Genomic DNA, 22,852 nt, shown 5'->3' with positions numbered 1-22,852 from the left:
ATTTGGTGCACACTGGGTCCTTCCCTCCTGCTTTCTCTTTCCTGCCTCAAGTTCACCTTACAGCTTAGTCCAGGGTCTCTCAGAATTTCTTTCATTGCATCCTTGTAGAGCCCTGAATCAGGCAAGATAACTGGACAATTAAATGCAACAATTTTTGTTGGGTATTTGGGACTTTTCAGTCACTGAAAAATGAAAGCTGAGAGGACCAAAGCTTTCAATGCCACTTCTTAATGTGGGTCTGATGGATGATGTGCCAGGTAAAGGTAGCAGCCATGAACAGTGCCAGGATATGAATCAACAATTGAAACAGACACACAGAAATTATCTAGGAACCCAACCAGTCTCAAACAGGCCCAATTCCAGTTTTACTGGAGACAGATGAGGAGCGGGAGATCATTTCACTCATTTGAATAGTCAACCCATTTCCCATATTATAATGAAGCAACCTCCCTAAATTTCAGCAGTCATCCTATTTTTATCTAATGTCTGGGTGACATGGTGGCTCAATGGTTCGCACTGCTGCCTCACAGCAACAGGGACAATTCCCAGCTTGAGTCACTGTCTGTGCGGCGTCTGCATGCACGCCCCGTAGATTTCCTCTGGGTGCTTCGGTTTCCTCCCAGAGTCTGAAAGATGTGCTGGTTAGGTGCATTGAACATGCTAAATTCTCCCTCCGTGTACCCGAACAGGCGCCAGAGTGTGGCGACGAGGGGATTTTCATAGTAACTTCATTGCAGTGTTAATGTAAGCCCGCTTATGACTAATAAATAAACGTTTCATGTTTCCCATGCCTTGGGAAACCAGGTGGAAGGAGGTGAGAAGGGATGCATTCACACGTGATTGCATGGAGAACACTGCCTGTAGGCCAAAAAGGGGCAGGAGTGCTTCTTCCTGGTCTAACAAGTTACCCAGCAAATCCTGCCCAACAATCTGTTGCAGATCAAGCCCCATCACTCGGCCTTACATGATCTCCTTGGCTGCTCAATCGGGCTGTCTGAGGAGTGGAAACAGAACAAGTTTTAAAAGAGCCCTGCAGTTAACAACTGTAAGACATTCAGAGAACTAATTTTCCTGAGATTCACAACCTCAAAACAACCTTCCTTACATGGAACTTATCCCTAGCCTAAAATACAAGTCAAAGCTTCTGGAAGGTGTTCCAAAATCATAAATCCTATGAGATGACAAAACTCTGATAAAGCAATGTATTTTGTCTACATATATTTTTGTTCTGTCTTTCTTTACAGTATTTTCAGTTAAAATTAGGTTTACTTAAATAATCCATCGAAGTACGAATGCCATTGTATTCAAAGACAAAGCAGCCGAAATGAAGCCATAAGTTTAATATATTAATACCTGTTAAAATGAAAAACTATTTACATTGATATCAAAGAACAAAGAAAATTACAGCACAGGAACAGGCCCTTAGGCCCTCTAAGCCTGCACCAACCATGCTGCCTGACTTAACTAAAACCCCCTACCCTTCCGGGGACCATATCCCTCTATTCCCATCCTGTATTGTATTGTATCCTGTCTTGTATTTGTCAAGATGCCCCTTAAAAGTCGTATCTGCTTCCACTCCCTGCCCCGGCTGCGAGTTCCAGGCACCCACAACCCACTGTGTAAAAAAAAACTTGCCTCGTACATCTCCTTTCAACCTTGCCCCTCGCACCTTAAACCTATGCCCCCTAGTAATTGACTCTTCCACCCTGGGAAAAAGCTTCTGACTATCCACTCTGTCCATGCCCCTCAATCTTGTAGACTTCTATCAGGTCGCCCCTCAACCTCCGTCGTTCCAGTGAGAACAAACCAAGTTTCTCCAACCTCTCCTCATAGCTAATGCCCTCCATACCAGGCAACATCCTGGTAAATCTTTTCTGTACCCTCTCCAAAGCCTCCACATCCTTCTGGTAGTGTGGCAACCAGAATTGAACACTATATTCCAAGTGCGGCCTAACTAAGGTTCTATAAAGCTGCAACAGGACTTGCCAATTTTTAAACTCAATGCCCCGGCTGATGAAGGCACACATGATGTATGCCTTCTTGACTACCTTCTCTACCTGTGTTGCCACTTTCAGTGACCTGTTTACCTGTATACCCAGATCCCTCTGCCTATCAATATTCTTAAGGGCTCTGCCATTTACTGTATATTTCCTATCTGTATTAGACCTTTCAAAATGCATTATTTCACATTTGTCTGGATTAAAATCCATCTGCCATCTCTCCGCCCAAGTCTCCACCTGATCTACATCCTGCTGTATTCTCTGATGGTCCTCATCGCTATCCACAAATCCACCAACCTTTGTGTCATCCACAAACTTACTAATCAAACCAGTTATGTTTTCCTCCAAGTCATTTATATATATTACAAACAGCAAAGGTCCCAGCACTGATCCCTGAGGAACACCACTTGTCACAGCCCTCCATTCAGAAACGCACCCTTCCACTGCTGCCCTCTGTCTTCTATGACAGAGCCAGTTTTGTATCCACCTTGTCAGCTCACCTCTGATCCCATGCGACTTCACCTTGTGTACCAGTCTGCCATGACTGACCTTGTCAAAGGCCTTACTGAAGTCCATGTAGACAACATCCACTGCCCTACCCTCAATCATCTTTGTCACTTCCTCAAAAAACTCGATAAAGTTAGTGAGACACGACCTCCCCTTCACAAAACCATGCTGCCTCTCACTAATATGTCCATTTATTTCCAAGTGGGAGTAAATCCTGTCTCGAAGAATCTGCTCCAATAATTTCCCTACCACTGAACGCAAGGCTCACCGGCCTGTAATTACTGGATTATTCTTGCTATCCTTCTTAAACAAAGGAACAACATTGGCTATTCTCCAATCCTCCAGAACCTCCCCTGTCGCCAGTGAGGATATAAAGATTACTCTCAAGGCCCCAGCAATTTTCTCTCTCAGTATTCTGAGGTATATCCCATCAGGCCCATGGGACTTGTCTACCTTAATGTTTCTCAAGAACCCCAATACCTCCTTTCTGATCTCAACATGACTCAAACTATCTACACATCCTTTCGCAAACTCATCATCCACCAAGTCCTTCTCTTTGGTGAATACTGACACAAAGTACTCATTTAATTCCTCTGGCTCCCCGTCCTTGAGTGGGCCAACTCTCTTGCTCTATATATAATGTGTGTAAAATACCTTGGGATTTTCCTTAATCCTGCTGACCAATGATTTTTTGTGACCTCTTTTAGTCCTCCTTACTCCTTGCTTAAATTTCTTTCCACTCTTTGTATTCCACACTTGCTTCGTGTGTTCCCAGCCTCCTAACCTTGACAAATGCTTCCTTTTTCTCTTTGACTAGGCTCACAATATCTCTCATTATCCAAGCTTCCCAAAACTTGCCATACTTATCCTTCATTCTTACAGGAACGTGCCGGTCCTGAATCCCTATCAACTTATACTTGAAAGCCTCCCACATGCCAGATGTGGATTTGCCCTCAAATATCTGTCCCCAATCTATTCTTCACTTCCTGCCTAATAAGGTTGCAATTAGGCTTCCCCCAATCAGAGACAATTCCCGATAGCTATTTGTTTTGTTCTACAATTGGTTTTGTGCCTTACACCTGTTAAATGGACTCTTCCTAGGCCTGCAAGCATTCTAAATATAATTGGCTTCTTTTATTTGATCTTGCAATATTTAAAATAATTAATTTCAGAATGTAGATATCAAAGCTGCATTTCATTGTCCATCTTCAGTTGCTGATTCCTGGTTTGAGACAACATTGAGAAACTTGCTAGGCCACTTCAGAGGGCAATTAATAGTCAACCATGTGAGACTGGAGGCACAAAGAATCATATAATCCCTACAATGCAGAAGGAAGCCATTTGGCCCATCAAGCCTGCACCGGTGACAACATACAAGCCATACTAGGTGAGGATGGCAAGGCTCCTTCCCTCAAGGATCTTAGTGAACTTTTTACAGTGATCTGACAGCTTCATGGTCACTTTGACTGCTATCAGCTTTGTACTTCCAGATGTTCTGAACCAAATTCAAATTCTCAAACTGACATGGTAGGATTTGAACTCCATTCAGATGTGTATTTGAACTGATTTGATCCTGGCTGACATTTAAAAGTGATGGAAAGGGTGTCTCTTGGACAGCATTGGCCATTCTTTAAAGATGATTGAGATGCTGATTTGGGACTCAGTGGTTCAGATGAAACTCCAGGCTGGATTATACACAAAGGGTGGAATCCCAGCGCCCCAGCATAAAATGTCAGGACCAAGCCTTCAACTATTACGAAGCGAGAATTCTGCCCCCAACCGTGAGGGCATCCTGCCTCAGGCAGCTACCAGTTAATCAGAGGCCAGCAGCTCTAGTACTGGCAGCACCACCAGGTGTGGTGGTTTTACACTGCTGGTATTGCAGGAGACCTGCGAGGAAGAGCAACCCCGGACACTCAGAACACAGCTATGTTTGGGATCTCGCCAGGGCCAGGCTTGCACAAAAAGGGCTGCAATTGGACCATAGGTGTATGGCCCAACCGACACCTTATCCACCACTCTCAAAATAGTGTTAGAGTGGAGGTGAATAGGTAAGCATTCACATTGCTCTATTTTATGGATCCAACCGTTTGCTTTCTCGCCTGGGGTGGCCCATTAAATTCATCAACTTTGTTAAGAATGTTGATCCAAGTCTATTATTACTGAGGGCTCATATTTCTTTTCTTTTGTATAGAGATGGTGTAGGCAAGATTCTGTAAACTGCCATAATGGACTGCTTTGTGGTTGCATTGTCCATTGTTGCTGCTGATCTGTTATTTTGGATAAACCTGTACTGCCTCTCCCATGATCTGATAATACTTATTCTAATCACTCTTCAAAGTTTGGTTGCCATGAGAGAGCTTATGGCATATCAACTTAAATACAGTAACAAGCATTTCTTTTTGACTCCTTGGAAATCCAATATTATCACATTTCATTGTGGATATAGCACACACTGAAGAGCAGGAGCTTGCATACAGAATTGATGTTTGATACAGAGCCCCAGAGAAATAAGCAAGTAAAACCAAAACATAAAATAACTTGTCTGATAACATTGCAGTTTGCCTTACTTTGCCACATTTGATGCATCTCTCAGTTCTTCATCCAATCTGCAGAAGATAAGCATGAATAGTAATTAAAAGAGGAAATAGACAATCACAAAGCAAACCAATGTTATCTTTAACATGCGACTAAGCCTGATGTGAGTCTCAAAATAGAGAGTTTTCAAGCACTTTTGCTTTGTGAGTGTTTCCAATTCAGAATGCCCTCAACAGCATCACCTGTCATTGTCAAAACAGATCTATACAAGGCAGAGACGCAGACTGTTTTTTAAATCACATGCTTTTAAAGAAAGCTAAAAGAGCAGCCGCCTACTCAGATATTGTTAACATTCAGCAACCTGGCAAAGCAAATGAGATTCATTCTTTGTTTAAAAAAAAAGGGAAAATTGGTTATTTAAAGATATCGAAAAAGTCCGTCTCTACAGTTCAGGCTTGATAAAAAGGGAAAAGTAAATAGTACGCCTCCGACAATAACTGGGATGGAAGTGGCAGCTCTCAAGTTGGCCGTCTGATCCCTGAAGAATATCAAAGTTTCCATTCCTAACCAATATTTAGTGACACCTGCTAATAAGTGTCTATACAGGACATCAGTCGTAGTTGTGTCTGTGATATGCCCTATGGTGTGGAAATAGCTTGCTGACTCTGACTGCCTGAGCTTCAACATCAACTATAACCAAAGTTCTCTTGATTTGGAAACTGGATTTTAGATTTGGTGGAACTGACTCAAGGGACTAAATGGCCCATTCCTGTTCCTATGAAACATGGCCAAGTAAAACCCTCAGAGGTCATAATGTCTGACTTCAGTTGACCTTGGCTCAAATTCGGATGCGATAGAAAGTATTTTACAGATGGGCTTGTGGCAAATCTTCATAGGCCATCAAGAAAAAGACTCAGGACTCTGTTGGTCAGATGAAATTCAATGCATGAATGCATTATGAATCCAGAGAAAGAAAGAAAAGGAAGGAAATCCTGCACGCCAGATTCTACTAACTCACAGGCCATTTTGCCCTATGTGTCCAAAGATCCATGGGTCAAGAATTGAACTTTTCAGTCAAATGAAGACTCTAGAAACCCAGAACCCGGAGTAGATATCATCTGCAAATTGAGGAACAGACAATGATAGCCGCAGAATTTCCTGAAGTTGACCTCTTCCCAGCACTCACCATTATCTCTGGAGCCCCTCAAGGATCACTTGACACTGTCCAATTGCCCATTCACATCTTACCTCTTGATGACATCATCCAACACAAGGTAAAGTTCCACATGTACACTGATGATACTCTGTTCTACTTCACCAGCAACTAACTCAACTCTTCCATTACCTCGGTGTTGGACACTGCTTGTTCAACATTCAGATTAAACAGAGAAACCCAAAACCATTGTATTCCTAGGGTTCATTTCTCCCCATCTCAGTAATCTCCCCAGCTCCCTTGGGATCTCTGCAATTGCCTTTTTTGAACACTGCACCATTATCTGTGGTGTTTCCCAAGGATCTATCCCTAGCTCCTTCCCATTTGCATACTAGCATTCGGCAACATCATCCGAAGACACAGTCAGGTTCCACTTCTCAGACATCCCTCATCACCTTCACCCTGGCAGCTGTCCTCTTAGCCCTCCAAATCTGAAGGTCTGGGGAATTCTCACTCCAAAACCTGTCTGCCCATCTACCTCTTTCTCCGCCTTGGAGACACGGTTTAAAACCCATCTAGCTGGTCAAGCGTTTGGTTACCTGTCCAAACGTCTCCTTTGGTTCAATCCGAAGAAATATCTTGGGAGGATTTATTACATTATATATTAAAGGTGCTATATATATGCAAATTGTTGTTGTCATCTGCCAGTGCCAATGTAGCTTTTGTCCCAGTGTTACGCTCAAGTTTAATAGGAGGAGATATAAGATGACAGCAGAAAGATAGATCAGCACATTCAAGCAAACATAGCTACTGCTGAGATCACCCAACAGCAAAAAGGTTAGTTTTCTGCAATGGAGGGCAGTGCTACAGCCTGTAACATGGCTTGAAATTTCAGAATTTACCTCATCCTTCTTTTTATACACTTTTCTTCTTCATACCTTATAGGAAATAAGTCATTAAACCAAAGTTAGAAAATAAAAAAACTTTCACAATAGTTACCTTCAAGCTTCAGTAGAAACATATGACGACATTTAAAAATCAACTAGAGATACTGAACATTAATAAAACATTTGAAAAATGAACATTGCAGATCATCCTGGAGCATAAGACAACTGTTGATCCAACATATTGAAGTGTGAACTAGGAATTGTTCTGTACTGTGCACTAATACATTTTCAGAATTGCAGTTCTACAAGAAATGTGTGGCACACATCTTGAAGGGGGAAGTCCACACATTCACTTACAATCGTTTCCTTCAAAATATACTCTTACAGTATCCAAGAGAAGTTTCTGAAATTTAATACTTAAAAGCACCAGAGCTCAAAAAGGGAAAAAAAATAATTTGCAGGGTGGTTACAAACTATGTCCACAATCAATGGCAAAATTAGATCTCATTAGGAGATCAGAAGCCTTTTTCAAAAAAATTGAGAAAATGATGTACAGAACCAAGGTTTACACGATATATCTGCAGGATGCATTCCTTGAAACTGAAATAGGAAATATTGTGGACTGTGGCACATTGTCAGAAATCTATCTTTCTAAAGTTAAGTTCTGTATGTATCCCTTGACTAAACTCTCACACGGAAGTAGGAGGTCTGCTTTCACTGGAGATTTTTTTTTAAAACTTGCAGCTTGTTGAATCCCTCCATTTTGAGAATAAAACAAAAAGATTACAAGGATGAAGCAGCAAATGCAAATGGCTACAAAGAGCAAAAGAAGCAATTTCAATTAAAAAGAGATGAAATAAGATAGTCCGTGACTATTCAGAGAGATCTTTTATTGTTTTTTACATCATTCTCTTGACCACTGAACAAATTTCTATTTCATTGCTATACTAATGCACAATAGTATATATACATCAGTAAATTGTGCACTATTAACATCCTAACAAAGTATTTAGAAGTTGAAAAAATGCATTATATAATTGACAGATAATTAAGTTTATTTCCATAATAGAGAAGATGTGAGAAATGCCTTTAAACATTTAGAGCTTCTCACGCTTACTGATGAGATCATCTGATGCTAACATACCAGTGCAATTATTGGAACTCTGGACTGGATGGGAACATAAAAAATATCTTACAATGTAGTGAGAAAAGTATTACGTGTATTTTATGGTTCCTGTGTACCTTCCCAATTCCTACTAGTCTTGCGGGAAAGGTAACGGCCAGAATTTTATGGCTCAGTTGTGGCAGGTGCAAGGCTATAAAATTCTGCCCCTAGTATACATGAGCTGGTTTCACAGTTTTAGTAGATCACATGATCCATTCATTATTAAAAATCATACAATCATAAAACTTGCAACAGAGAAAGGGGCCATTTAACCCACTGTGTTTGTGCTAGTTTCCAGCTCTTTAACTGGAATGTCTATTCTATTTGCTTCCTTATTCAGTAGGATGGGAAGTCCCATCAGCTGCCATCATACATAAATCCATCATGCTCTTGAAGGAATTTAACACTATGGGCGGGATTTTACGGCCTCGCGCGTCCTGGAACCATAAAATCCCACCCGAGATCGACAGACCTTTCCATGTTCTGCCTCTGGCCCGCTCAGATTCCCGTGACAGGCGAGACAGTAAAATAGAGGCTCATGTGTCCTCCCAGTAGAGCTGAAGTTTAACTTCAATAAGCATGTCAGTAGCCTCTTGGAAAATCATAGAAAACTCATAGAAACCCTACAGTGCAGAAGGAGGCCATTCGGCCCATCGAGTCTGCACCGACCACAATCCCACCCAGGCCCTACCCCCACATATTTACCCGCTAATCCACGCATCTCAGAACTCTAAGGGGCAATTTTTAATCTGGCCAATCAACCTAACCCGCACATCTTTGGACTGTGGGAGGAAACCGGAGCACCCGGAGGAAACCCACGCAGACACGAGGAGAATGTGCAAACTCCACACAGACAGTGACCCGAGCCGGGAATCGAACCCGGGACCCTGGAGCTGTGAAGCAGCAGTGCTAACCACTGTGCTACCGTGCCACCCCAAAATGCAGCCATTCAGTTGAAAAAACATGTTTTATTGAGTATCTGAATCTAAGAACAAAATAAATAGGAATAGGGGTAGGCTATTCAAGCCTGGAGCATGCTGTGCCACTCAATAAGATCATGGCTGATCTGATCATAGCCTCAATTCCACTTACCTGTCTGACCATCATAACCCTTAACGTCCTTCCCAATCAAAAATCTGTCTCACTCAGCCAGGAGTATATTCAATGACCAGCCATTGTTTTGTGGGGTAGAGAATTCCAAAGATTAATAACACTGAGAAGAAATTGCTCCTCTATTCCATCATAAGTGAGAAACCCTTTATGCTGAAACTGTACTTGTGTTCTAGATTGCTCCACAAGCTGAAACATCCTCAGCATCTACTCAGTCAAGCGCACTCAGAATCTTGTATATTTCAAGAAGTCATCTCTCCTTTTAAATGCCAATGAACATAAGCCCAACCTGCTCAATCTCTCCACACTAGGTAACTCCTTCATCTCAGATATCAAGTTAATGATTCTTCTATGAACTGCTTCCAATGCAAGTATATCCTTCTTAAACATGGAGAACAAAACTATATACAGTACTCCAGGTGTGGTCATATCAATGCACTGTGCGGCTGAAACAAGACTTCTCTATTTTTATATTCCATCACCCTTGCAACGAAGGCTAACATTCCATTTGTTTTCCAATTACTTAGTATACCTGCATACTTTGGTGATTCACATGAGAACACTCAGATCCCGATGTACTGCAGCATTCTGTAATCTTTCCCCATTTAAATAATATTCTACTTTTAATTCTTGCTTCAAAAGTGGGGAATTTCACACTTTCCCACACTAAACTCCATTTGTCAAATTTCTGCCCACTCACTTTACCCTTTCTATATCCCTTTACAACCGATCATTAAGACAATCAGCTCAAAGTATTTTACACAGCAAGTTCCATTTAACATTTCCATTTGAATGACTTTTAGTAGCAAAATCAGAAAGAAACCAGTCTAACAAATATATCCTTAAGATCATCTTTGTCAGGGGAAAAAAGATTGCTTGGAGACAGCGGGTAGAATTTTCTAAACTTAGTCCACACAGAAGTGATGGGACCAGTGGCAGGTCAGGAACCCCAATGGTGAAGGTGCAGGCTATGCGGTGGTTCTTTAACTTAGCACCTGGAATCTGCGCTCCCTGACCACAGTAGGATAACAACATAGAAATATGGGGTTTCTAGCCTGCTCCACTAGTTAATATCATGGCTGACCTGATTGCAGCCTCAAATCCACTTTCCTGTCTGCCTCTCGTAACCATCTATCAAACATCTATCCAACTTGGCCTTGAATAAATTCAATGGTCCAGCCTTCGCTGATTATTGGGGAAGAGAATTCCACAGACTAACAAGCCTACAAGAAAAAAAAATTCTCCTAACCTCCGTATTTTAAACTATGTACCTTTTCCCCTGATAACAGAAACTGTCTTCGTGATATGCACACTATGAAGTCCTTTCAAGATTTTATATATTTCAAAAATCCCCCCTCATTCTTCTAAACTCTAATGGGTATGGACATAATCTGCTCAATCACTCCTCATACGACAAGCCTTTCATCCGAGGAATGAGTTGAATGAACCTTCAATGACTGCTTTCAACGCAATTATATGCTTCCTCAAATAAGGAGATGAAAACTCCACACAAGTCCAAATGTGCTCTCACCAAGGCCCTGTACAGCTACAGCAAAACTTCCTTATTTTTGTATTACATTTCCCTTGCAATAAATGCCAATATTCCATTTGCCTTCCCGATCACTTTGTACCTGCATACTAACCTTTCATCATTCATGTACTTGATCGCCCAGATCCCCCTCTATCATTGAATTCCAGTCTCCCCACATCATACTCTATCTGCCAAATGTTTGTCCACTCACTTAACCTGCCCATATCCTTCTTTACCTTCCCTTGACAACTTACTTTCCTGCCTATCTTGGTATCACCAGCAAAATCCATTACCATATATTCAGCCCTTTCATCCAAATCATTGGGATCAAGTGTTAAATCTGTCAAAGGAAGTATTGCTGGGGTCAGCAAAGCTCAACTTGGATTCTCAGGCTGTAAAAACCACAGGCATGGAGAGGAAACTTGGCTAGGTTGCTCCCTGGGTCTCTCATTCTTAATTGGAGGTCCCACTTTGGGAGTTGCAGTAAGGTGATACTTCTTAAGGATGGGAAGAGGTGGTGTTACAACAGCCGACATGATGTGGAAGCGAGGAAGATCCATGACGTACAACTATGAATATTGAACTGCTTAAAGACGACGTGCATTTTTTAGAGAAATCCAAGAAAGGACACTGATCAAAAGATGGCTGACTGTAAAGGGGCCACTTCTGGAAAATTCCTATGTGGATTACATTGACAAACCTGGCCTGAGAGGACATGGAACATTGCACCTACGGAAGGGTCAAAGCACACTTCAAACAGAGACTTTTGGAAAGGCAGCATGAAAAATGAAAAAGCTGGAATTTAATCTCATGCTCTGTGACGACAATAGGAACTGTACACCCAGCCAGCTACATCCCACTAAACACCCAAAAACCAGCTTATGTCGATTTATATCAGAATGTGTTGAAATGTTTGAGTTGAAAGCAAAATGGACTTTGAAGGGAAGGCATTCCTATTTTCCTCCTGGGGAATACACAGAGAAAGGAGCTTCAAACTGGCTGCGAAGACCAGTGTTTGGCAGAGCATAAGAACAATGACAAAGAAACAATGAGATCTTTCCCTTTGTGTGTGTGTGTGGCTCTCTCTCACAAGCCAACAAATGTCTCCAACAGACTGCAAAATTGCCAAAGTCAGCTCCAGGCTGCTACTGATATCACCTAACATAATAGTCAAATTTATGGATAAGGCAAGTTCTTTTTCATGTATTCTTTCTTAACTTTTATTTGGACTCTGAACTTTCTCTTCTGATCTGTGTGTCACGTCTTTTATTATTTTTTTCCTCCAGTGAGTGACTAATAAACTTCCTCATGCTTTGACTCAAGAAAACCTGGTTTGATTGGCTCCTTGTTAAAAAGTGAATATATGTAGACTAGAAAAGGTACCCATGTGTGGGGGCGGGGGGCAATTTTAAGCAAATCTTTGTTGAGAGCAACCACGGGATTCAAATAAAGGAGAGCCAGCTCCTTCCTCTTCACCTGGTCCTAACGGAGGACTGTTCCTCTAACCAAGCAGGCATGGATGGAACTGCCCCCAAGAGGTCAGCGGTACAAGTATGGTCCCTTCAATCTGGTGACAATGTACCAAGAGATTCCAGGACTTCAGGAGGGTGGGAAAGGTGACTAACATTAAACTTTCAGGTGTCAAGTCCCAAATTCTCAACTTCCTCAACATTCTTTTGCACAGCACTGCTCAGGTCCACATATCTTGCAGTCCCACTCATTCCTCTTTCTGCAGGCAGCTCACATTCCCATCCTATTGCCCTCTCATACCTATGCCTCACAGTCATCCTAACAAATGTTATCCACCTCCACTGCTCTCCACTCCTCCTCCCTTTCTTGTACTCAAATCTCTCCTTCCAGAAGAGTGCACAGAACCTTAGAAAGAGGCAGATGCCTCGGAGGGGTGCTGAGGGGAGGTGAAACAAGGTATCTTGAAGGTCACCAACACCACATGCCCATCAAGTTCATTGGGAAGGAGGACTTGTCCAGGAGGCTGCCGATGTTAGCACAGTCTTCAATGAAACCTTGAGCCTCCCAAGGAACTGCTGCTCATACAGGTTGGGCGCGCTGATCCATTGCCTATAGACCTTGTGTTAGAAGTCTCGTCTCCTTCAAGCTGGATCTTAGATGTCAGTTGCCTCAGCCCTGTGGAGCAGCATAGACCTGAGGAGAAGGCAACTGCTCCTGGTAAGGCTTGCTTCTGAAACTAAAAACTGCAATATATACATGTTTCTATAAGTACTGAGAATAGAGAATTGATTTTAAACAAAAGGAAATATGTTGATGAGTTTTTCTATTCCATTGATAATGGGCTGGGAGGTGGGAGAGCAGGTGGGGGACGAGACAGGTGCCCAGTGGGCAGCTGACTGAGCCATTTAAATGGCCAATCAAGGGCCACTTGCAGATATTGTGGCTGTGCAGGGAGAGCTTGCCACCACATTGGGAGATCATCAGGTAACTCTGACATCCTCCCAGCAGGTTCCCGAGAGGGGGTCGCCCTGATGGGTGCTCCATGGCTGACGTAGCAGCGTTGGCAGTCCCAGCAATGACACTCTGGCCCCCCCTCCCTCCGCTTGATTGTCGGGGTCTGCCTGCCTGCCTATCTGGATGTGGAGATGCCGGCGTTGGACTGGGATAGACACAGTGGGGAGTCTGGCAGCGCCAGGTTGAAGTCCAACAGGTTTATTTGGTAGCAAACACCACTAGCTTTCGACATGAGGACGGCCTCAACCGGGATCTTGAGTTCATGTCACACTACCTTTCAGTTACATTTGGTTTAAAAATCGGAGGTTTTTTTTCAAAACAGGAAGTAGGCCCAGGAGCAGCCTCGGGAAGGTTTAAAAAGGGCTTACCTTGGATGTTTCAGCCTCATTGTTCCACAGGAGCAGGCTGAGGGTAAGAGAGATTGTGTCTGCATTTTATTTATTTATTTATTTTTCAGTTACATTTGGCTTAAAAATCGGAGGTTTTTTTCAAAACAGGAAGTAGGCCCAGGAGCAGCCTGGGGAGGTTTTTTGGAGGGTTTAAAAGCAGGCCGCACTTTTGAGCGGGCAACGTCTGGAGCGGGCAGTGGAATGAGCAGGGAGCAGAGTGTGAGCTGTAAGGGCTTTGGCTCACAGGGCTTTGGCGAAGGTGAGGAAGGTTGTTTGTTTTTCTTCTGTTACACCCCCTTTTTTGTTTTATCTCCCAAAAACTAAAAAGGACATGGCTGGTATGAGTGGGAGGCCAGTATACTGCATTCGGTGTGGGATGTGGGAGTTCCTGGAGACAACTTGCCTCCCGGAAGTCCATATCTGTGCCAGATGCGTGGAACTGCAACTCCTGAAGGATCGTGTAAGGGAGCTGGAGCTGAGGCTCGATGAACTCAGTTTAGTTAGGGAAAATGAGAGATTAATAGATAAAAGTTATAGTCAGGTAGTGACACCAGGGTGTCGGAAGGAAGACACGTGGGTCGCAGTTAGGAGGGGTAATAGTCAGAAGGGTGATGTGCCAGAAAGTACCCCAGTGGCAGTCTCCCATAAAAGAAAGGGATGGGCAACAGATGGGAGAAGGGAAGGGAGTGAGCAGTCTGTGGAGGGATCCCCTGTGGTTGTCCCCCTCCAAAATAGGTATATTGTTTTGGATTCTGTGGAGGGGGATGACCCTCCAGGGGTAAGTCACGAGGACCAGATCGCCTCGACGGAGACAGGCTCAGGGGTCCGGAAGGGAAAGAAGGGGTTTAGAAGAGCGATAGTTGTGGGGGACGCAATGGTTAGAGGCACGGACAGGCGGTTCTGTGGGAGTGAACGAGAATCCAGGATGGTAGTCTGCCCCCTGGTGCCGGGGTACTGGATGTCTCCGAGAGGGTAGGAAGCATATTTAAAAAGGAAGGTAGTCAAACGGATGTGATTATACACATTTGTGAAAATGATGTAGGTAGGAAGAGCAGGGGGGTCATACGAGAGAAATTCAGGGAGTTGGGTGCTAGGCTAAAAAGTAAGGCCTCCAGGGTAGCAATCTCTGGACTGCTCTCGGTGTCTAGTGCAAGTGAGGCTCGGAACAGGGAGATTCTCCAGTTGAACGCGTGGCTAAAGGACTGGTGCAAGAGGGAGGGTTTTAAATTCATAGATAACTGGGAAATCTTCAAGTCAGGATGGCAACTGTACAGAAAGGATGGGTTACACCTTAACTGGAAGGGAGCAAATATCCTGGCTGGGAGTTTTGCTAGAGTGTTTTGGCAGGATTTAAACTAGTGTGGCAGGGGGGTGGGGAACAAAACAGTAGGTCAGTAAATATTGAGGCTGGGGTTGAGCTGGGGGCCAGGGCAAGGCTAGCTAAGAAGAGGAGCACTCTGGAGGAGGATGACCTGAGTGGGCCTGGAGGTCTGGAGTGCATCTGCTTCAATGCGAGGAGCGTAATGGGTAAAACAGACGAACTTAGGGCCTTAATGCTTGTGCGGAATTTGGATGTGATTGCGGTGACGGAAACTTGGTTAAAAGAAGGACAGGACTGGCAGCTGAATATTCCGGGGTATAAGTGTTTTAGGCGAGACAGAGGAGGGGCTAAAAAAGGTGGGGGAGTGGTGATATTAGTTAAGGAGCATATTACTGCGGTGCAGAGGGTAGACAACTTAGAGGGGTCATGTACTGAGTCGCTGTGGGTGGAACTCAGAAACAGGAAGGGTGCAGTCACTATGCTGGGGGTGTACTACAGACCACCCAACAGCCCACGGGAAGTGGAGGAAAGGATATGTCAGGAGATTCTGGATAGGTGCAGAAAAAATAGGGTTGTTGTAGTGGGGGACTTTAATTTCCCTGGCACAGACTGGAAAGTGCTTAGAGCTGGGGGTCCGGACGGGGAGGAATTTGTAAAATGCGTACTGGAAGGTTCTTTGGAACAGTATGTAGATAGCCCGACTAGAGAGGGGGCTATACTGGACCTAGTTCTGGGAAATGAGCCCGGTCAGGTCATCAAAGCTTCGGTAGGGGAACATGTGGCAAATAGTGACCACAACTCTGTTAACTTTAGGATAGTAATGGACAAGGATGAGTGCTGTCCTACGGGCAGGGTGCTAAATTGGGGGAAGGCTAACTATAGCCGGATTAGGCAGGAATTGGTGGATGTTGATTGGGAAAGGATGTTCGAGGGTAAGTCCGCGTCTGGCATGTGGGAGTCTTTTAAGGAACTATTGATAAGGCTGCAGGATAGGCATGTGCCTGTAAAAAGGAAAGATAGGAAAGGTAGGATTCGAGAGCCGTGGATAACCAGGGAAATTAAGGATCTGATTAAAATGAAAAGGGAGGCGTACGTTAAGTCCAGGCAACAGAAAACAGATGGAGCTCTGGAGGAATACAGAGAGAGTAGGAAAGAACTAAAACGGGGAGTTAGAAGGGCAAAAAGAGGTCACGAGATGTTCTTGGCAGGCAGGATTAAGGAGAATCCTAAGGCATTCTATTCATACGTTAGGAACAAAAGAGTTGTCAGGGAGAAAATCGGACCTCTCAGGGACAAAGGAGGGGAATTATGCTTAGAACCCAAGGGAATAGGGGAGATCCTAAATGAATACTTTGCATCGGTATTCACGAAGGAGAGGGGCGTGTTAACCGGGAGTGTCTCGGAGGGAGGTGTTGACCCGTTAGAGAAAATCTCCATTACAAGAGAGGAAGTGTTAGGTTTTTTAGGGAACATTAAAACTGACAAAACCCCAGGGCCTGATGGCATCTGTCCTCGACTGCTCAGGGAGACGAGAGATGAAATTGCTGGGCCTCTGACAGAAATCTTTGTCGCTTCTTTGGACACGGGTGAGGTCCCTGAGGATTGGAGGATAGCGAATGTGGTCCCGTTGTTTAAGAAGGGTAGCAGGGATAACCCAGGAAATTATAGGCCGGTGAGCTTGACGTCCGTGGTAGGGAAGTTGTTGGAGAGGATTCTTGGAGACAGGATGTATGTGCATTTAGAACGGAACAATCTCATTAGTGACAGATAGCATGGTTTTGTAAGAGGGAGGTCGTGCCTTACAAATTTGGTGGAGTTTTTTGAGGAAGTGACAAAAACGGTTGATGAAGGAAGGGCCGTGGATGTCGTCTATATGGATTTCAGTAAGGCATTTGACAAAGTCCCACATGGCAGGTTGGTTAAGAAGGTTAAGGCTCATGGGATACAAGGAGAAGTGGCTAGATGGGTGGAGAACTGGCTTGGCCATAGGAGACAGAGGGTAGTGGTCGAAGGGTCTTTTTTCGGCTGGAGGTCTGTGACCAGTGGTGTTCCGCAGGGCTCTGTACTGGGACCTCTGCTATTTGTGATATATATAGATGATTTGGAAGAAGGTGTAACTGGTGTAATCAGCAAGTTTGCGGATGACACGAAGATGGCTGGACTTGCAGATAGCGAAGAGCATTGTCAGGCAATACAGCAGGATATAGATAGGCTGGAAAATTGGGCGGAGAGGTGGCAGATGGAGTTTAATCCGGATAAATGCGAAGTGATGCATTTTGGAAGAAATAATGTAGGGAGGAGTTATACAATAAATGGCAGAGTCATCAGGAGTATAGAAACACAGAGGGACCTAGGTGTGCAAGTCCACAAATCCTTGAAAGTGGCAACACAGGTGGAGAAGGTGGTGAAGAAGGCATATGGTATGCTTGCCTTTATAGGATGGGGTATAGAGTATAAAAGCTGGAGTCTGATGATGCAGCTGTATAGAACGCTGGTTAGGCCACATTTGGAGTACTGCGTCCAGTTCTGGTCGCCGCACTACCAGAAGGACGTGGAGGCGTTAGAGGGAGTGCAGAGAAGGTTTACCAGGATGTTGCCTGGTATGGAGGGTCTTAGCTATGAGGAGAGATTGGGTAAACTGGGGTTGTTCTCCCTGGAAAGACAGAGAATGAGGGGAGATCTAATAGAGGTGTACAAGATTATGAAAGGGAAAGATAGGGTGAACGGTGGGAAGCTTTTTCCCAGATCAGAAGTGACGTTCACGAGGGGTCACGGGCTCAAGGTGAGAGGGGCGAAGTATAACTCAGATATTAGAGGGATGTTTTTTACACAGAGGGTGGTGGGGGCCTGGAATGCGCTGCCAAGTAGGGTGGTGGAGGCAGGCACGCTGACATCGTTTAAGACTTACCTGGATAGTCACATGAGCAGCCTGGGAATGGAGGGATACAAACGATTGTTCTAGTTGGACCAAGGAGCGGCACAGGCTTGGAGGGCCGAAGGGCCTGTTTCCTGTGCTGTACTGTTCTTTGTTCTTTGGTATTGCCCTTGCACCTGTTGCCCCCGTTTCAGGTGCTGTTGCTCCTCTCTCTTGTCCCTCATTACAAGGTAGAGCTGCCTGCATAAAGCGGCTCCCATACTGTGGTGACGGCTGGTAGCAGGGATGTACAGTTGAAGGTGGGTGAAGTGCAAGAGAGGTAAAATTACTTCAAAGAAGTTGCCAAACACCTGTCAAGCAGTGGAAGCACTTTCCGAGAAGGAGTGTTGTGAACAGCAACCCATCACCTGGCTATGGCTGCAGCCCTTTAGTTTCATTGTTCAAAGCCTTCCCAGCCTATCAGTTTCACTGAAGAAGCCTGGTAAACCACGGCAACTTTGTTGACATCATAGGAAATAGCGTGCTGGCTGTTATGCATTTAATTGCCTGCTTGCATAATCTACTTAATTGTGTGGAGTATCCCCAGCTCTCCTTCATACCCACCCGGGTGAAACCTGGAAGTGGATGTGATGATGACGGGATCTTGGCCCGACATCACTTTTATGAATTGAACTCATTGCATGAGCCCAAACCTGCCTTCTGTTACTTGTGAAGATGCCTTCAGTTCTCTGTCGAAGATGGTTTGTGCCTAACTTTCAAATGTCTTGTATAACAATGTCTATCACACAAAATTCTCAAATTCTCTAACTGGGTACATGCACCTTGTGTTGAAAGGGGTTGTACCAAAATGAAAAGAGTCTTTTTTATTTATTCCTTCACAGAATAATGGGCATCACCATTAAACCAGCATTTACTGTCGATCTCCAATTGTTCTCAAGAAGGTGGAAAGCCATTTTCTTGATCTGCTGCGATCCTTGTTGAGTGGATACGCCCTTTGCACTGTTAGGGAGGGAGTTCCAGGATTTTGACAAACAACTGTTATGGAGCACTGATATAGTTCCAAATCAGGATGGTTTGTGACTTGGAGGAGTATTTGCAGGCAGTGATGTTCCCACGCATCTGATGCCATTGCCCTTTTGGTGATAGAGGTCACAGGTTTGGAAGGTGCTGTTGATGGAACCTTGGCAAGTTGCTGCCGTGCATCTTGTTCTGGTGCACACTGCTGTGAGGGAGTGAATGTTTAATGTGGTGGAGGGGGTCCCAATCAAGTGGGCGGCTTTGTCCTGGGTGGTGTCAAGCTTTGAATGTTGCTGGAGCTGCATTCATCCAGGCAAGTGGCGAGTATTCCAATATGTGGATTGTAGATGATCAGGTTTGGGAAATCAGGAGGAGAGTCATTCATAGCAGAATTCCCAATTTCTGACTGACTCTTGTAACCACAGTATTTATCTGGCTAGTCCGGTTAAGTTTCTGATCAATAACAACCCCCAGGATGTTGATGATTAGGGATTCAGCAACGGTAATGCCATTGAGTGTGAAGGAGAATGGTTACATTCCCTCATGTTGTCCTTACCGATGTTATATATTTGCCACCATTTAACACTTGTACACTTAGCTCCGCTTTGAAGCACTATTTAACAGTTAACTGTTCAACACCTGATAGCATCGAGGTAGTTTGGCGGAGACTAATACAATTTACTTAATTACTTCTGATCGAGCAAGTCAGAGTTTTACAACACAAAAAGAGGCCCTTTAGCCCATCAAGTATACATTAGCCATCAAACATATCCATTCTCCAGCATTGTTTTCATTGGTATTGGATTAAAGTCCATTATAGAATATTTACTGGTTTAAAGAATCTGGTTAAAAAGCCATACCATCTATATTCAATTATCTGCTTGTACCTAATCATTTGTACCTAATTAGGTGAAACAAATTGATTGAATTTGATCAGAGCAACTGACATTTATTTTAGAAAGTGTTTGTACTGTCAGCTAAATGATTCATACTCCAGTTCCAGGCCGAGTCCCATTCTGCAGTAATTAAGTTTTATAGCAAGTGAAGGACAAGGTTGAGTAATTCACAGTTCAGTCATCTTTGTAATTTCCATTTGTTTTATTTCAGTTTTCCACATTTGCAATTTTTATTTTTATCTCTGTTCTAATTGGAGCAGGAGCCCACCGACACCTCTGTTCCTTTGCACTGTTACGCAGCATCAAATTAAACACATATGCAGCTGAAGTGACAAGATTGCTGAAACATCCTGGTTAACAATTACATTTTCACCCATGTTAATTTTTGCCCCCTCAAACTGTTGGGCTTGGTTACTGCTCCATGGTAGTTCCGCCAATATCTTCAGTATTTATTTTTAGCTACAAGGCAGCTAAGGCATCATATTGTCATGTAGATTCCTCATTCCTTTTCATTGAATGCCTCCTCTCAGCTATGATGTGGAGATGCCGGCGTTGGACTGGGGTAAACACAGTAAGAAGTTTTACAACACCAGGTTAAAGTCCAACAGGTTTATTTGGTAGCAAAAGCCACAAGCTTTCGGAGCCTTAAGCCCTTTCTTCAGGCGAGTGGGAATTCTGTTCACAAACAGGGCATATAAAGACACAATTTACAGGGGAGCACTTCAGAGGTCACGGGCATTCGGCCTCTGATATTCGGGTAAGCGTTCTCCAAGGCGGCCTTCACGACGGCGCAGTCACTGAGCAGAAACTGATAGCCAAGTTCCGCACACATGAGAATGGCCTCAACCGGGATATTGGGTTCATGTCACACTATCTGTAATCCCCACAGCTTGTCTGGACCTGCAGAGTCTCTCTGGCTGTCCTGTCTGGAGACAATACACATCTCTTTAACCAGTCTTAATGCTCTCTCCACTCACATTGTTTGTTTCTTAAAGACGGGATTAGCTGTAAGTATTCACATTCCAACCATTATTCTGTAAATTGAATTTGTGTCTTTATATGCCCTGTTTGTGAACAGAATTCCCACTCACCTGAAGAAGGGGCTTAAGGCTCCAAAAGCTTGTAGCTTTTGCTACCAAATAAACCTGTTGGACTTTAACCTGGTGTTGTTAAACTTCTTACTGTCCTCTCAGCTACACAGCTTACAGGATGTCTTGAACAAAAATTGGATCCAATAAAAACTATACAACATGCATGATTCAAGCAATTGGAACTTGTGATATCTAAAATTCTCAGCAGGATGACTCATGCAGCCTGGGAATGACTAATCGGGGAGAAAACTAAACATGGGTTTTGGCCCACAAAAACAGCAAGACAGGTAACAAAGGCATATATTTTTAAAAGATTTTAGCCTGTGAAGATGGGGTGTATAGAAGGAGCTTTTCAAAGGGTATCTCCCTTTCAGGAAAGGATTTTAGTGGGTGCATTACAAGCTTGCCAATATAATTTGTTCCTAGATGTCGCAGCACTTTGGAATCCAATTCTTAATGTAAAAGTGCTTCAGAAAGCAGACTTAAAATGTGCACAGATAGCAAAGCGAATTTTATAACAGAAACCTTAGCCTCAGGATTAATTGACCAGATCCATTTTACCCTTCTAGCATGGTTGAACGGTCTTTGGAAAGCATGGTGACAGCTGGTGGTGACAGCAGTTCAAGAGAGCAAACCACACAGGGCGAGAGCAGGGTCCTAGTTGGAAAATTCAAAAGCAGCAGGGCAGAACACCAATCTGAACTGTTTGGCAAAGAGTATCTGGGCAGAAACTAAGCAACCTAAGCTGAAGAACTGGCTGTGAAAATGAGTCAGTATCTAACAGTGCAGAATGGATACGGAATTGGAGGTTGCCAGGTTTGAGTTACTCAGGGACTGAATCCTGTAGCTTACTTAGTTAAAACAATTCAAAGTTATTTCTCCCATTTAACAATGCCAAGTAAATTAATTTGTTTTATATTTGTCAAATGAGAAAGGCTGCAGGTTTGACATCAAATACTTTTTCACTGCAGCCCTTAAAACTGTAAAGTTGTAGATGTGAAGTATTTCACAGAAGCTCCCTACAAAATGCTACATTTTTGTTTTAAATGCATTCAACTAATGAAATCTGACCAAATATTCAAAAGGCTGAGTCAGATTTATTTATTCCACTAAATTAGAATATTGTCATTCATTATTTATTTAGCGATTCAATACTTTATTCTTCTCTTTATGCCAGTGTACTGAACCTTCAAGAGTCTAATCAGCAATTACTTATATTTTACAACGGAATCTCCATTACCCACTTTTGAAGAGTAATAGGATTTGACAGATAATCAAATCTCTAAAGTTTGTCTTTTGTGTATAGTACAATAATAACAAAGCATAGGAAAGGCAAGTAAAATACAAAAAATAGATTTATCAAACATGAGGATGTGGTTGTAAATGGACTGCAGAATGAAATGACATTTCCTAAAAGTCTTTGACCCATAAAAATTCTACAAAATAATTGGGAATGCAGCTGATTTGATTGATTACTATTGATGAAGATTGCATTTTATTTTTAGTGACTTTAAAATGGTGCTAACTTTGAGGTCAATGATTATCAAGTGCTCTTGCAGTAAACTGGTAATTGTGATCTTTGGGCAATGTAAAGCCAAAGGCAACAAACAGTAAGGGGCTGGAGTCTCAGAATTAAGGAGCCGTCATGTGAAGACTACAGTATGAAGATCAACATCAGGTGTCTTGGTGTCCAGATACCACAAAAAGAGCAGAGAACAGTTTGGGACAGGGCAACATGCAGATAAAGGAGCTGATCTCAACACCACTAAAACCCAGTGAGTACAGTAGGAAGCTAAGATTTTGCGGTTTGGAGAAAATACTCTGAATTTCTGGTCAGTATCCAAAACTACTAATGTTTGAAAGGAAGCAATTGTTTAACAGTTTCTTA

General features: G+C 43.3%; 1 protein-coding gene across 4 annotated transcripts in view; it reads right to left on the bottom strand.

The window, feature by feature from the left end:
- Positions 1-22,852, bottom strand: part of LOC144494920 (protein prune homolog 2-like) — a 421,892-nt gene that overhangs the window by 11,942 nt on the left and 387,098 nt on the right. For 3 of the 4 annotated variants that reach the window (XM_078214519.1, XM_078214522.1, XM_078214523.1), the window contains 2 exons: positions 7,101-7,136; positions 5,078-5,116 (listed from right to left, as the gene is read on the bottom strand). In XM_078214519.1, coding sequence (XP_078070645.1) covers positions 5,078-5,116; positions 7,101-7,136 — 75 coding nt within the window. The remainder of the gene's footprint in view (positions 1-5,077; positions 5,117-7,100; positions 7,137-22,852) is intronic. The other variant, XM_078214521.1, reaches the window with a different exon arrangement.

Source organism: Mustelus asterias, chromosome 6 (assembly GCF_964213995.1).
Source record: "Mustelus asterias chromosome 6, sMusAst1.hap1.1, whole genome shotgun sequence".
NCBI lineage: Eukaryota > Metazoa > Chordata > Chondrichthyes > Carcharhiniformes > Triakidae > Mustelus > Mustelus asterias.
Note: the sequence above shows the minus strand (reverse complement) of the source record. Positions and strands in the feature narration are given on the sequence as shown.